The sequence below is a fragment of the Podarcis erhardii genome, assembly GCF_964252035.2.
Source record: "Podarcis erhardii genome assembly, chromosome: 8".
Classification (NCBI taxonomy): domain Eukaryota; kingdom Metazoa; phylum Chordata; class Lepidosauria; order Squamata; family Lacertidae; genus Podarcis; species Podarcis erhardii.
In genome coordinates this window covers 91,147,415-91,162,731 of record NC_138499.1, presented here as the reverse complement: position 1 = coordinate 91,162,731, position 15,317 = coordinate 91,147,415, and the positions used below count along the sequence as shown (strand labels likewise).

Genomic DNA, 15,317 nt, shown 5'->3' with positions numbered 1-15,317 from the left:
CAAATCGGCTCCCGAACGCCACAAACCCGGAAGTGAGTGTTCCGGTTTGGGAACATTTTTCAGAAGCCAAACATCCGACGCAGCTTCCAATAGAGTGCAGAAAGCTCCTACAGCCAACTGGAAGTCACACCTTGGTTTTCAAATGGTTCTGGGAGTTGAACGGACTCCCGGAATGGATTAAGTTCGACAACCAAAGAATTTTACAGGCAAAGAATTTCAAGACTAAGTGATTAACCTCAAGAACAGCCACAAAATTTACAACACAGTATTTTATTTTTTTAAAAAAATATTATTATTACACAACTACAATCTGCATTTATATATGTGGGGAACCTCCTGGTCACCAGTTCAAACCCCTTGGCAAGATAAAAGTGTCCCCAGCAGCCCTCTGAATGTAGAGGAAGGGAGAGAAAAAATGTGTCAGAACTAGAAAAGGGAAAACCCCCACTTTTATATTTATACTGGCTCTGGTCCTGCCCACTGCAGACAGCCCTTGAGAGATGAACCACTGCGGTGCAGAGAACACTCTCCTCAACAGGAAATTCCCCATGCCTCATTTATATTTTACATTTTTTCCACTAGGAAGCAAAGAGGTTCAGAAACATACAACTTGGCTAATGATTAGGTTAACATTTTATATTTGAAGTTTACTAGGAAACCAAACTTGAAACCCTTACACCAAATCCATCACATAATGAGCTCTTCATCACTCAGGTCTTGCTTAGTGAAAAAAGGTTTATTTTTCTTAAGCCTATAAGGATTTCTGTGCTGAACACACCTTCACACAAGGTTTCTGCATGAAACTAAACACTGGATTAGGGGTGGAAGAGATAACTCTGTTGTAGCCCAAGGTTTTTTGTATGGGAAGTTTCTGGCTAGAAATCCAAATAAGCCTAAAGTCATGTTCCAGCATCTAACGGAACATAAGAACTGTAATGCAAAGTTCTGCACAACTAGCACAAAGGCTTGAAGAAGATTCTTAAGCATGTTTGATAGAATGCACTTAGAAAAAGCTATCTGGTAAAAGAAGGTTCCCACTTACAGGAGGGTTTAAGTTTGTTCAGTTGAACACATTTAAAAACCCTCTTCAAATACCAAACCATTTCAAGGCAAATCTTGCATGCATGCCCATGCCTCCATCTCTACTGCTTGCTTGTTAGGCAAATGCCAAAACATGGTGCAGGCTCTCTCTTTGACCTGCGGTATCAACAACAGATTACCCTATAGAACTGCTGAAACTCCCTGTATGTCACAACTTCCCAAACCTGTGCTGACATTGGCAGGGCAATTCTTAATACGCCAACAAATTTAGATTTTTCCACATGGAAAAAAACCATGAATTTGAAAAAGCACCCCATCTTTGCTGCTGCCTTTCAGTTTCTCCTCACCATTCTTACAATGCAGCATTGTTTGGCAGCAGGAGATGCCAAAGAGAAGAATATTCTTCCTCTGTGAATGCCATCAAACAGTATTGTTTCATATAGAAAAAGCTGTTGGATCCTAGTCTATCCTTACACAGCTATTCTGAAGATAGGAGGAGGGAAGAAACCTACAGCCAGTCAGAAATTAGCCAAGAATCACGCAACAATACCATGATCAGTACTGTGACAACTTCCAAATTAGAATTATAAGAATACTTACTGGAGTAATGCAATTGCTATCAAATCTTTCTTTTATTTCTTCTGGAGGAAGATAACCACCTTTAAAAGCAACATAATTTAATTAGTTTGAGACAGATAACTGCAGGAGGGAGGGGGACAGACATACTCCCTCTGTTATTTTGAACATGTAATATCTCATTTCACTCAGTTATGGGAATCACAACTAGTTGTGATCAAAACCACAATTTTATACATATGTATAAACTCAGGCACAAGTCCCATGGCTCTTAGTGGAGCTTTCAGATCAGTTTGCATAGGGATGCATTTGTATTGTTATAAGTATAAATTATGAGTGATCAATAACAAAATCATGCAAATTTGCTTGACTTTTTATTTTGCATACTTTATTAAGCTCCTTCTAGTTACAAGGTGATGCAGACCATTGTAGCTCTATTCTCTACTAATGGTAATTTTAATTCAGCAACTCTTCAATTTTTACAATGCATTGCTAATACAATTTCAAGCACATCTGTACAACTATTGTAAACCTCCCACTGATCCTCAGATGAAGGGTGGTATAGAAATTTAATAAATGGTAAAAATAAGGGTTAGAAATGTGGTTTTAAATATGCTTAGATTTTTAGGAACCTGAATTCTGTGCTCAATTCCATATTGCACAGCTTTCCTACACTCCCAAGAAATCACAGAACACAAACAACTGCTAATGCAACATTTAATACAAAACTAAGTGCATGTCAGTCTTTTCTCCAGGCCAGTCACGTGATATCTGTGATATGGAGCCTGTCGCAAGAGAAATACTTCAGAAGATGCAACTCTTCTTCAAGTTACCTGTTACTGAACTAAACTGAATAGGTAACAAATCTATATACCTTTCTCTAAAATTTCTTGTCTGATTCTCTGCTTCTCTTCTGCAGTCTCCACTCCTTCCTTTGATGCTCTAAATCTTCTAGATCTTTGTTGGTTCATTTTTGCACGGGGAGCCTAGAAGAATAGAATTACCATGACTAATCATTTCACCCTTTATACTTAATTTCTATACTGTATTAAATTTGAGAACCTTAGAATGATTCACGTAACGAGAGCTTACTTACTTTACGTATGCAATTGAGGAAGCCTTATCTGCTGGTAGCAATATTTTTTCCATTTATGTTTTAAAATACATACTCAAGAGCTTAAGCCAACGTTCAAAAGAGAAACTGCAATTGCGTTTATTATTTTATTTAAACATGGGGCGATTTCCATTACCCATGAGAAACTTTACAACAATTAAATATGCTTCCAGTTCAGTAATACAGCTGTGCCTCATTTTTTGCCACATATCCTGCAGCAGCTGCAACATTTCTTTGTCCTCACATTGGCTTCATTTTAGTGCAAGGTGAAAGCCTTTTTGTTTACCTGTGGAATGTAATCAACCTTCTTGCTGACAACTGCTACTTTATATATGTTGTTATGATGCAGTTAACACTGGTTTTTTTACAGTCGCCTGTTCTTTCTTACTGCCGTGGAGTCTGGTAGCAGTGGTGGAGGGAGACAGCAACAGCAAAGGAAGCTTTGGGATAGGCAGGGACATTTTTGCCTTCTCCCCTTTGTCTACCAGCTGGAAAGACTGGTATGTGACAGAAACTAATTAATCATGTTTTTAAAAACTAACTTGAAACACATTACTAAGTCCAGGACAGATGACTGGATCCGACTTTGGAAAATTAGTGCTTCATCATTCTCGAACTGATCTCAGAACAAGGAGGCTTCCTGACCAGTAACAGTTAATGGAAGTAGCTAAAACATCCTGTGTGCAAGAACAGTTTCACAAGCTGTTGTCTACAGCTAAACTGATTAAAGTGGTTGTTAAAACAATCTGGAATAGCCCCTGAGTAAATATAATTTTCATTCATTAATCCTTATCAGTTAAGGGACCCTGCACTGAGATATCGTTAGTAACTTGTGAACATGAAAATAGGTGTTTGGGGTTGTTTCAGTTTTGCAATCAAAAACAGAAGGCTTATAATTTTACAAATTAATGTATTCTAGTTCAGATGTGTATTATGCAATGCAAACTGATAGTGGGTATAACACATTATCATTTTAAGCAGAACAATCCCAACCCCTGATCTACTACCATTTCTGGAGCACGTCTGAACATAGCTGTCAACTTTTCCCTTTTTTAGAGGGAAATTCCCTTATTCCGAATAGGATTCCTCGCAAGAAACGGGAAAAGTTGACAGCTATGCGTCTGAATGGAGCAGACGTATCACCCTGTCAGTGGTGGAGTTCTGCTGACAAAGTGTGATGCAAACAGGGATGGAAGTTGCTGCCAGTTGCATTCCCACCAGCAGTAGCCAAGGGAAACCCCAAAATGGAGGCAGGGAGGGGTAAGGCTGGGCCAGCACAGGATTGGCTAGAACCTGTGCAGACCCAGCTGCTATCATGTGACAGTGACAGGTCTGATCTATGACCCTTTGCAGTACCAGCCTGAGACCTGGTGTGAGTGCCAGTGCTATAGCTATAGCTCTGGCTGTGCCATTCCATCGTGCCCTGTGGCTGTCACTCAGGGGTTAGGATTAAGGCCAAAATAAATGCAAAGACAAGATTAAGAAATAAAAAGGAGTTCTTCTTGAACAATAAGGTTATACATCATTCTAAAAGGACCTCCCTGAAGAATACCACTCTTGAGTTCAGACTGCACTCAGAGAGAAATTGAAGGGGAGTTGATAAACTCATCTTATCCTGCAATACCTTTCTAGACTGTGCATGTATGCCACAACACTAAGCACTGGCAAGCACTGGGATGGGCTATAAGAAGATCAACAAACTGAGATCACATACCAGTGGCTTCCTTAAAGGTAAAGGGACCCCTGACCATTAGATCCAGTCGTGACCGACTCTGATGTTGCAGCGCTCATCTCGCTTTATTGGCCGAGGAAGCCAGCGTACAGCTTCTGGGTCATGTGGCCAGCATGACTAAGCTGCTTCTGGCAAACCAGAGCAGCGCACGGAAACACCGTTTACCTTCCCGCCGGAGCAGCTTCCTTAATGAACCTTAAATGAAGCCACCATACACAATCTACCTTAGGTGGCATAAGTAATGTTCACACTCACAAAGTGTTAAAAATAAAATCATCTCATATATAAATGCAGTTACTTTAATTTTGACTCTGTTCACCAACTGGCAAAACAGATGCAGGAATGGAATTTAGTCACTGTGTCCAACAGCATTGTAAATAAAGTGGAAATTAAACTACAGCAGAAAATAGCACTTCAAATGATTCAGACACAATTTTTATCAACCCTGACCCAAATACGTCAATGGCAACCACTTAAGTACTTACCACTCCATCTATTGCCATGTAGAGAAGCCGCCTTGGTCTCACAATATTAAAAAGCCTGTCAATATACTCAAATATGGCCACCATCATTTCATCTTCATTTTTGGGTGCTGGTCTGCAATGTAAGACATTGTGTCAATATCCAAACAATGTTTAATACAAGCTACCAATTTAATGTACAAATGTGACTCACTTGTCCTCAGGATGTGTACAAGGGTGGATGATGCCATTCATATCCAAATACAGATTATCAAATTCCACTTCATTGGGGTTTGGTTTGCTGGAGTCAATGGGAATTTTGATACCATTACATTCTTTAGGCTGCAAACAATGAATAGCAAAAGATTTTTAGATGTATGCATCACATTCAAATCTGAAAGAAAAACACAATCAAGGAATCATGGTGGAAATGGAAAGGAAATTCGAAAGGCAGGCTATGCTTTATGAAAGGTAGCTAAGCTATCTCACCACATGCCTATGGGAATCTTTTCTCTCTTACTTCTCTTCTCTCTTACAAGTACTTTTAGCCAGCGTTAGAAACTCAGATACATAAGCTAGGTGCAAAATGGCTCCTTAAACCAAGGTTACAGTCACAAAAATGGAATGTTTAATATCCAATTTTTTGCAAGATGGCTCTAAAGTCTTATTTTTCAAATGATGAAGTCACTGTGGTCGATTATCAGTTAAACATCTGGCTGGTTCAGATGACAACCTTGAGGTAGGTTAAGAACTTTGAAGTCCGGTTAGACTGGCAAAAATTTATAAAAACTATAGTGATATCTGTTGGAGATGCAAAAATGGGGCAGGAACCTTACTACACATGTGGTGGGAGTGCAAAGAGATAGTGGGATTCTGGGAAAATATTTATAATGAATTGAAAAAGATGTTTAGATTATCATTTGGGGGAAAAACCAGAATCCTTTCTCCTAGGTATCATGTCAGAGGAAATAAAAAGAACGGTCAGGCCAATATTTATGTATGCGACTGCGGCGGCGGCGGCGGCAGGGTTAGGGATTGCCCAAAACTGGAAAAGCAGCAGCATCCCCACTAAAACAGGCTGGCGATCTGAAATGATGGAATCCTTCCATACTGCCGAATTAACAGGGAGGATAAGAGGAGATCTGCTACAAAAAGTGACTAAGGAGGGGGCTATCTTTAAGGAAGACATCAAAATCTATGTGGAAAAAGTAGAATTTCTGACAGATACTGAGTGGATCCAGAAAACGATTAGAGTGAAAGGAGAGTAAAGTTAAGATAGAAGAAGAGATCAAAGAAACAATGAAATGTCTTTAAGCTAGTTGGAAAAATAAAGTAGCGTAACAAGAATGGCTGGAAGTCAAGTCACTTGGTGGGTGTCCGTGTGGGGGAGGTGTGTAGGTATCTTGATATGTATAGTATAGGTAGGTATTATACAGAGTATTGTAGGTATGTTTTATGCTATGAAAATAAGGTAGTGTATTGCATATATGTATTGTGTAAATGTAAATGTAAGCGTTTTATATGTTAGAATAAATTAAACAAAAAAAAGGTTAAGAACTTTGAGAACTTAAAGCAGAAAAGTCATTTGATTCAGGGACAGTTCACATATATATTGGCCTATTCCTACCTCTTTTTCTTAATGGTGACAGGGACCATTCACAACATAAGTATATTCTTCCTAACTGTGAGCAGCGCAGTGGGGTAAGTGAAGACAAGCTACAGCAATTAACTATAATGTCATTCGGTGCTCCTGCTCAGGCTGCACAGAAAAAGCATTTTGGTTCTTGAAATTCATTCTGATAGTGCAGATAAAATATAACTGAGAGAATTCTACAGAATGTGGTCTTAGTGTGTGAAAACAGCCAAGATCCAAGGATCCCGATGATGCCAGGCACCATCCTGGTGCCCAGGCACCTAAATCAAATTTCACTATCTATGCAACTAAGCACCTGAACTGTTCTTGTCAAGAACGCCAATTTGCCAGAGGCCAATTTAAATGTAGGCAATATTTTAAAAGGCTGAAGGTGTAAAAAGTCTTCAGCGGATTGTGCTGTGGGAGTCGAGTTAAGAGGACATAACTGAGTGTAAGCAAAGCCCTCATATGTCATAATGCGGAATCCCAGGCCAACTGAGTATTAGGATAGACTCCCTCTACCATTTCTATGAAACTGAGCACATATGCTATGATCAGATTGTAAAGGAACACTACAGGCATAGTTTAGAGAGCCATTCAAACATCACATTCTGCTTGCCCCTACAATTTAAAACTCTCAAGCTTATTTTCTCCTGCTCCGGTGGATAGGACTCTAACAAATGGCTTCAAGTTACAAGGAAGTAGATTCTGACTAAAACCTCAAGAATAACTTTCAAACAGTAAGAGCTGTTTGACAGTGGAAGAGACTCCCAAGAGTGGTGGTGGACTCTCCTTCCTTGGAGGTTCTAAAGCAGAGTTTGGATGGCTTTCTGCCATGTATGCTTTAGTTGAGATTCCTGCATTGCAAGGGGTGGACTTGATGACCCTCAGGGATCCCTTCCAACTCTACAATTCTATTATTTCACTACATATGTTGATGAAGATGGTCTTGGATTTGGTTTTGAGAATCCCAGAACAGCAGCATTGGGGGATCTCAATATTTATGCCAAGCTCACTTCAACTGGGGTGCTGCAAGACTTCATGGCCACCATGACAACTATAAGGCTGTCCCAAAATGTCATTGTCCCATGCTTGTGGTAGGACACTCCCAATTTAAGGTCTCTCTTCTGAGCAAAAGGATGGTGGTGTGATAGTGAGAGTGGTGTTGTAAATAATGACTAGTAGTAACCAGGAATTCAGACAGGAGTATTTCTCAACTCTACTTGAAGATGCTAGAGCAGGGGTTGGCAACCTAAGGCCCATGGGCCACAAGCGGCCCACAGGGGTCGTTTAACCGGCCCATGAGCTGCCCCCAAACAGAGCTGCCCACTTGGCGAGTTCCCGTACGCTGCGCTAAACCAACGCAGCGCGGTGCGGGGACTCGCTTCTGCGACGCCAGAAATCGCGCCTGCACATGTGCAGATGCCGGAAATCGCAGGCATGTGCGCGCAATCCGGCCCATGGAAGGACCTCCGCTAGAGTGAACTGGCCCAGGTGAGGTAAACCTTGCCAACCCCTGTGCTAGAGGCTGAATCTGGGATCTTTCATATGCAAAGCAGACACTATCACTGGAACGCACCCCCCCCCACCAAAAAGTCAACTATTCACTTGAAACTGTGGGATCAGATTCTTAAGGTGAAAACCCAGATCTACAGACGTATTATGCCTGCAGCCATCCAAGGCCCTGAAGCTCTTCTGGAGACATCTGGCAGAGGGTGTATCTTAGCCACTTAGCAACGCTAGAGAGCCAAGCTCTGGGTAAGGTAATGCCTCTTTAAGTTCTTCTTCTAACTCTCAGCTATGCAATGGCTATTTAGGTGTTCAGACCTTTGTTCTTCTCTCCTAGGGATTCACACTGGAAGCTGTTCCCATTCTTCAGCATATGACTCAGCCTTAGCAACCTGGATATCTGCTACTTATTGCTTAGCGACTTTAATATTTATTACTTATTGCTTAAGACTCCCACCACAAATCAGTTTCCTCCAGACTTTGTTCAGAATCCCAAATGCTCACATTTTCCCCAAAGGAGCTTACGTGCATCTTAAATTATTGGTATTACATCTGCAATAAGCAACAAACAGAATGTGCAGGAACTAAATACTTGATCAAGAACAGAACAACCTTAAAAGTTAGCTAGCACATAAAATTATACCAGATATTAAACTCTGGCCATTTTCTTGAACATTTGCAAGTCCTTGTAGAAGAACTCTGTCAAATCATGCAACTGGAAACTTTTCACAAGCAAGAGGAATTGTTCTTAAAAATAAAACACTTTGCAGGGGGCAGAGGCAATAATATATAGTACGTAGAAAAACAACAATATAGTTTATGTTTGCAGAATGTCCCCCAATTTTATAAAGCAGATAAGCAACTACCTGTCATTTTGTAAGTCTTTCATCTCTCAAGGATTGCAATCCCATATGCATTTAGAATCATAGAATCATAGAATAGAATCATAGAGTTGGAAGAGACCACAAGGACCATCGAGTCCAACCCCCTGTCAAGCAGGAAACACCATCAGAGCACTCCTGACATATGGTTGTCAAGCCTCTGCTTAAAGACCTCCAAAGAAGGAGACTCCACCACACTCCTTGGCAGCAAATTCCACTGTCGAACAGCTCTCACTGTCAGGAAGTTCTTCCTAATGTTTAGGTGGAATCTTTTTTCTTGTAGTTTGGAACCATTGCTCCATGTCCGCTTCTCTGGAGCAGCAGAAAACAACCTTTCTCCCTCCTCTATGTGACATCCTTCTATATATTTGAACATGGCTATCATATCACCCCTTAACCTCCTCTTCTCCAGGCTAAACATGCCCAGCTCCCTTAGCCGTTCTTCATAAGGCATCGTTTCCAGGCCTTTGAGCATTTTGGTTGCCCTCCTCTGGACACGTTCCAGTTTGTCAGTGTCCTTCTTGAACTGTGGTGCCCAGAACTGGACACAGTACTCCAGGTGAGGTCTGACCAGAACAGAATACAGTGGCACTATTACTTCCCTTGATCTAGATGCTATACTCCTATTGATGCAGCCCAGAATTGCATTGGCTTTTTTAGCTGCCGCGTCACACTGTTGGCTCATGTCAAGTTTGTGGTCAACCAAGAATCCTAGATCCTTTTCACAGTCCATCATCCAAGTCGTTGATAAAGCTGTTGAATAAGACCGGGCCCAAGAGAGAACCCTGTGGCACCCCACTAGTCACTCTTCTCCAGGATGAAGAGGAACCATTGATGAGCACCCTTTGGGTTCGGTCAGTCAGCCAGTTACAAATCCACTGAGTGGTAGCATAGTCAAGTCCGCATTTTACCAGCTTCTTTACAAGAATATCATGGGGCACCTTGTCAAATGCCTTGCTGAAATCAAGGTAGGCTACATCCACTGCGTTCCCTTCATCTACCAGGCTTGTAATTCTGTCAAAAAACGAGATCAGGTTAGTCTGACATGACTTATTTTTCAGAAATCCATGCTGACTATTGGTGATCACAGCATTCCTTTCTAGGTGCTCACAGACTGTTTGCTTAATGATCTGCTCCAGAATCTTCCCTGGTATTGATGTCAGACTGACTGGGCGGTAATTATTTGGGTCCTCACTTTTCCCCTTTTTGAAAATAGGGACAACATTTGCCCTCCTCCAGTCTGCCGGGACTTCGCCTGTTCTCCAGGAATTCTCAAAGATGACTGCCAGTGGTTCTGAGATCACATCTGCCAGTTCTTTTAATACTCTTGGATGCAGTTCATCTGGCCCTGGAGACTTGAATACATCTAAACTAGCCAAGTATTCTTGTACTATCTCCTTAGTTATTCTGGGCTGTGTTTCCTCTGCTGAATCATTTGCTCCAAATTCTTCAGGTCGGGCATTGTTTTCTTTATCGGAGAAGACTGAGGCAAAGAAGGCATTGAGGAGTTCAGCCCTTTCTGTGTCCCCTGTTTGCATTTCACCATCTTCTCCTCTGAGTGACCCCACTGTTTCTTTGTTCTTCCTTTTGCTACGAACATACCCATAAAAGCCTATTTTGTTGCTTTTAACCTCTCTAGCAAGCCTGAGTTCATTCTGTGCTTTAGCTTTTCTGACTTTGTGTCTACATGTGCTGGCTATTTGTTTGAATTCCTCTTTGGTGGTTTCCCCCCTTTTCCATTTTTTGTACACATCCTTTTTTAATCATAACTCAGTTAAAAGTTCTTTAGATAGCCCCCCCGACTTCTTTATTGGAAGTAATGTAACAGAAAACACTAAGACCTATTCCAATGTATGTACAGTGGTACCTCGGGTTACATACGCTTCAGGTTATAGACTCCACTAACCCAGAAATATTACCTTGGGTTAAGAACTTTGCTTCAGGATGAGAACAGAAATCGTGGAGTCACACGGGATAGCATTTTGACTGATGTGCTGCCCACAGCGCTACCCAGGTGACTTATGATGCAGCGTGTGGGGCAGTTTCATTCAGCATCAGCAATTTTACCTGTGGGTCAGGCAGGGCGGCACTTTGAGTCTTGCACCACCTGCAGCACCATTTTTACTTGTGCTGTGGCACAGGCAGGGGCAGTTTCACTCAGTGGAAGCAATTATACTTGTAAGTTGCGCAGGGCGGCATTTTTACTCTCACACTACCCAGGTGATTCACATTGTGGCACATGGGAGGCAGGTGTTTTACTCTTGAGTCTTAGGTACCATACATCGCCTCCATAGATCTAAAACTGGTCACAACTGGACCATGCCAAGTTGCAAAACGCACCTAGCACATGGAGAGTTTCAGACACTGCCTAGGACCACAAAGTTATTCACCACATGTAGGACACATATCATTATAGCTGATAGATACTAATCATGTTCTGGCATAAATCCAGCATGGCAAAGACACTCAAACTGCTTTCAGCAAAGAACTCAACAGAACAGCAGGGGGGGAAATCAGCAAGGAAAAGTTAGAAACTCTAAGCAAAAGATTAAAGTTACTAAGACCAACATAGCTCCAGTCTCAAGTTCTCCAGAGAGCAAAGTACAAGATGTGTTGATTACTCTATTTATATCCCACCTTTCTCCCAATGCATGATGCAAACTGGCTTATAGCAAAAATTAAAACAGATACAACTAAAGCCATGCAATATAAACATTTTTAAAAGTAAAATAAGTAATCCTATTAAAAACAGTGCTGAAAACACTTAGAACCATTTAAGAGTGTGCATGTACACACACAAATGCAACACACAAACAAGTAGGGTTCAGAATTTCCTGGTCGCCAGGCCCATTTCGCAACTGGGGATGGTTTGCTTGGAACCAATTTGAGATGTCTTGTTGCAGGTAATGCAACTGACATCTCCACCATCTAGGTGCGTGCCACAGTGTGAGTCAGCTGGCTGGCACTGCTGCACAACTTGAGAATAAAATTGCCACTGTATGTGCCAGCTGGCTGGCAAGTACAACATCCACCCTCAGAAGACCCTGCCACAATAGCCTGTTAGTGGCCAAAGACCGGGGGTGGGGGAAGCACTTGCCTGCCAGCAAAAGGAAGATTCTCTCTTTGATCCTCCTCAATCGTGTCTGTGGAGGTGGTGGGACCAAGAGAAAGACCTCCCCAAAAGACGTCAAAGTCTTAGCAGGCTCATATAGGAAGATAACATCCTTCAGATAGCCTGAACCCAAACCACATAGGGCTTTGTGGGTCATAACCAGCACTTTTGATTTGTGCCCAGAAATAGATAGAAAGCCAGTAAGCTGGTGTATCAAGGAATTTCCATTCTCCCTGTAACATTGCCTGGCTGTGAGTCATGAAGGCCACTCCCACCTGGCTTAGGGGGCGGAGCCCAGACTCACCCAGGTCTACTAAAGAGGATCCTGGTGAGACCGGAGGGACATCCCTATGCCTGACAACAAATCCTAATTATTGGATTCTTTTGCCCCATCTTTTTGTGCCTGTCAAACAGCCATGTCATGCTTATTGTAATATTTTATTCTCTTGTTAATTATGCTGTTTTAAATGTGCATTTTATAATTGACTTCACTTAGCAACTTTTTTTAATGTTTAAGATTGTTTGTTTGTTTTTGTTAACTTACTTTGTGTTAAATATGTATTCTGTAGTTGGCCACCTTTGTAGTGTTTTATTTTGAAATCTCTGAGATGGTATTTTGGTTTCCTGTTGATTATGTTGCTTTGAGTGTGTATTTTATATTTATATTTTATTTTCTTCAGAAATGTTTGATTCTGGATTGTTTTATTGATGTTTAATATGCTGTGAACCGCTTTGAGATTTTTCTTAAAAATATAAAGCTGTATAGAAATTTATAAATTAAATTAATTAACTGGATCCAGTGAGCAATCTGGCCATGTGAACAGACAACTCCAGAGATGGAAGCAGCTGATGCACTAGTTTTGAATGTGCTAATGCACTTCTGGCTACTGCTAAAACCTGGGACATCATAATAATAATAATAATAATAATAATAATAATAATAGTAATAATTTATTATTTATACCCTGCCCATCTGGCTGGGCCTCCCCAGCCACTCTGGGCGGCTTCCATAGAAACCAAAAATACAGTAAAATATCACACGTTAAAAACTTCCCTGTCTTCTGAAGGTCAGGTAGTTGTTTATCGCTTTGACATCTGCTGGAAGGGCGTTCCACAGGGCGGGGGCCACTACCGAGAAGGCCCCTTGTCTGGTTCCCTGTAGCTTTGCTTCTCGCAATGAGGGAACCGCCAGAAGGCCCTCGGCGCTGGACCGGGCAGAATGATGGGGGTGGAGACGCTCCTTCAGGTATACTGGACCAAGGCCGTTTAGGGTTTTAAAGGTCAGCACCAACACTTTGAATTGTGCTCGGAAACGTACTGGGAGCTAATGTAGGTCTTTCAAGACCGGTGTTATATGGGCTTGGCGGCCGCCCCCAGTCACCAGTCTAGCTGCCGCATTCTGGATTAGTTGTAGTTTCCAAGTCACCACTCTGGCGAGACCGTCTGCAGGCAGATAGGGTCTCAGCCTACGTACCAGATGGAGCTGGTAAACAGCTGCCCTGGACACAGATTTGACCTGTGCCTCCATGGACAGCTGTGAGTCCAAAATGACTCCCAGGCTGCGCACCTGGTCCTTCAGGGGCACAGTTACCCCATTCAGGACCAGGGAATCCTCCACACCTGTCCACCTCCTGTCCCCCAGAAACAGTACTTCTGTCTTGTCAGGATTCAGTCTCAATCTGTTAGCCGCCATCCATCCTCCAACCGCCTCCAGACACTCACACAGGACCTTCACCTCCTTCACTGGTTCTGATTTAAAAGAGAGGTAGAGCTGGGTATCATCCGCATACTGATGAACACCCAGCCCAAACCTCCTGATGATCTCTCCCAGCGGCTGCATGTAAATGTTGAAAAGCATGAGGGAGAGGACAGAACCCTGAGGCACCCCACAAGTGAGAGCCCAGGGGTCTGAACACTCATCCCCCACCACCACTTTCTGAACACGGCCCAGGAGGAAGGAGCGGAACCACTGTATGACAGTGCCCCCAGCTCCCAGCCCCTCGAGACGGTCCAGAAGGACGTTATGGTCGATGGTATCAAACGCCGCTGAGAGATCCAGCAGAACTAGGAAACAGCTCTCACCTTTGTCCCTAGCCCGCCAGAGATCATCAACCAGTGCGACCAAGGCAGTTTCAGTCCCATGATGAGGCCCGAATCCCGACTGGAAGGGATCCAAATGGTCCGCTTCTTCCAGGCGTGCCTGGAGTTGTTTGGCAACCGCTCGCTCAATCACCTTGCCCAAGAATGGAAGATTTGAGACTGGGCGATAGTTGGCCATCGTGGCCGCATCTAAAGATGTTTTTTTAAGAAGCGGTTTAATAACCGCCTCTTTCAGCGGGTCTGAGAAGGCTCCCTCATGGAGGGAAGCATTCACCACCCCACGAAGCCCATCGCCCAGTCCTTCCCGGCTAGCTTTTATAAGCCAGGATGGGCAAGGATCCAGGAGACAGGTGGTTGGTTTCACTCGTCCAAGCAGCCTGTCCACATCCTCGGAGGTAACAGATTGGAATTGATCCCACTCAACTTGACTAGACAGAACTCTAGCACTCTCCCGCCCCGGCCCTGCTCCCATGGTGGAGTCTACTTCTTCCCGAATCTAAGCGATTTTATCTGCAAAAAACTTTGCAAAATCATTGCAGGAGAACATGTGGCCCGTACTGGGCCCCGATGTTGCAGGTGGTTCTGCTAAATTGTGAACCACCTGAAAAAGTCTCCTGCTGCTGTTTTCTGCAGATGCAATAGAGGCGGTGAAGAAATTCTTCTTCGCCGTCGCTATTGCCACTTGGTAGGCTCCGTTGAGCTCTAACCTGTGTCCGGTCAGATTCGGAATGAGTTATCCACCACCGGCGCTGTAGACGTCTCAACGATTGTTTCTTTTTTTAAAAAAAAAAATTTATTTTATTTATTTATACAACAAGAAAAAAACACACACACAAAAACACAAATACCAAATTACACACAAATTACAAAAATAACCATAGCCACATAATTTTCTTGGCAAACAATAAAACATCTATTGGTCTTAACACTAAAGACCCAACTTCCCGTCTATTCCATATTTCAATTTCATGTTACTTACTGCCAATACACATTTTTTTTTCATAATTAAACTTATTCTCAATAAATCTAATTTCTTCTACCTACCTAGTAGCTATTACTGAAGTTCCTCGAATGCTGCAACAGAATTTAAACTACTATATTTGTTTTTCAGATATTCTTTGAAAACCTCCCATTTAGAAACAAATTCCTGTTTTGATT

General features: G+C 42.3%; 2 protein-coding genes across 2 annotated transcripts in view; both read right to left on the bottom strand.

Moving 5' to 3' along the window:
- The window catches only part of KIZ (kizuna centrosomal protein), a 187,255-nt gene that overhangs the window by 89,675 nt on the left and 82,263 nt on the right, over positions 1-15,317 (bottom strand). The window lies entirely within an intron of this gene.
- XRN2 (5'-3' exoribonuclease 2) overlaps positions 1-15,317 on the bottom strand; it is a 64,762-nt gene that overhangs the window by 44,416 nt on the left and 5,029 nt on the right. Inside the window, exons 2-5 of the mRNA XM_081872652.1 lie at positions 5,139-5,266; positions 4,949-5,060; positions 2,492-2,603; positions 1,642-1,700 (exon numbers count right to left, since the gene is read on the bottom strand). Coding sequence (XP_081728778.1) covers positions 1,642-1,700; positions 2,492-2,603; positions 4,949-5,060; positions 5,139-5,266 — 411 coding nt within the window. The remainder of the gene's footprint in view (positions 1-1,641; positions 1,701-2,491; positions 2,604-4,948; positions 5,061-5,138; positions 5,267-15,317) is intronic.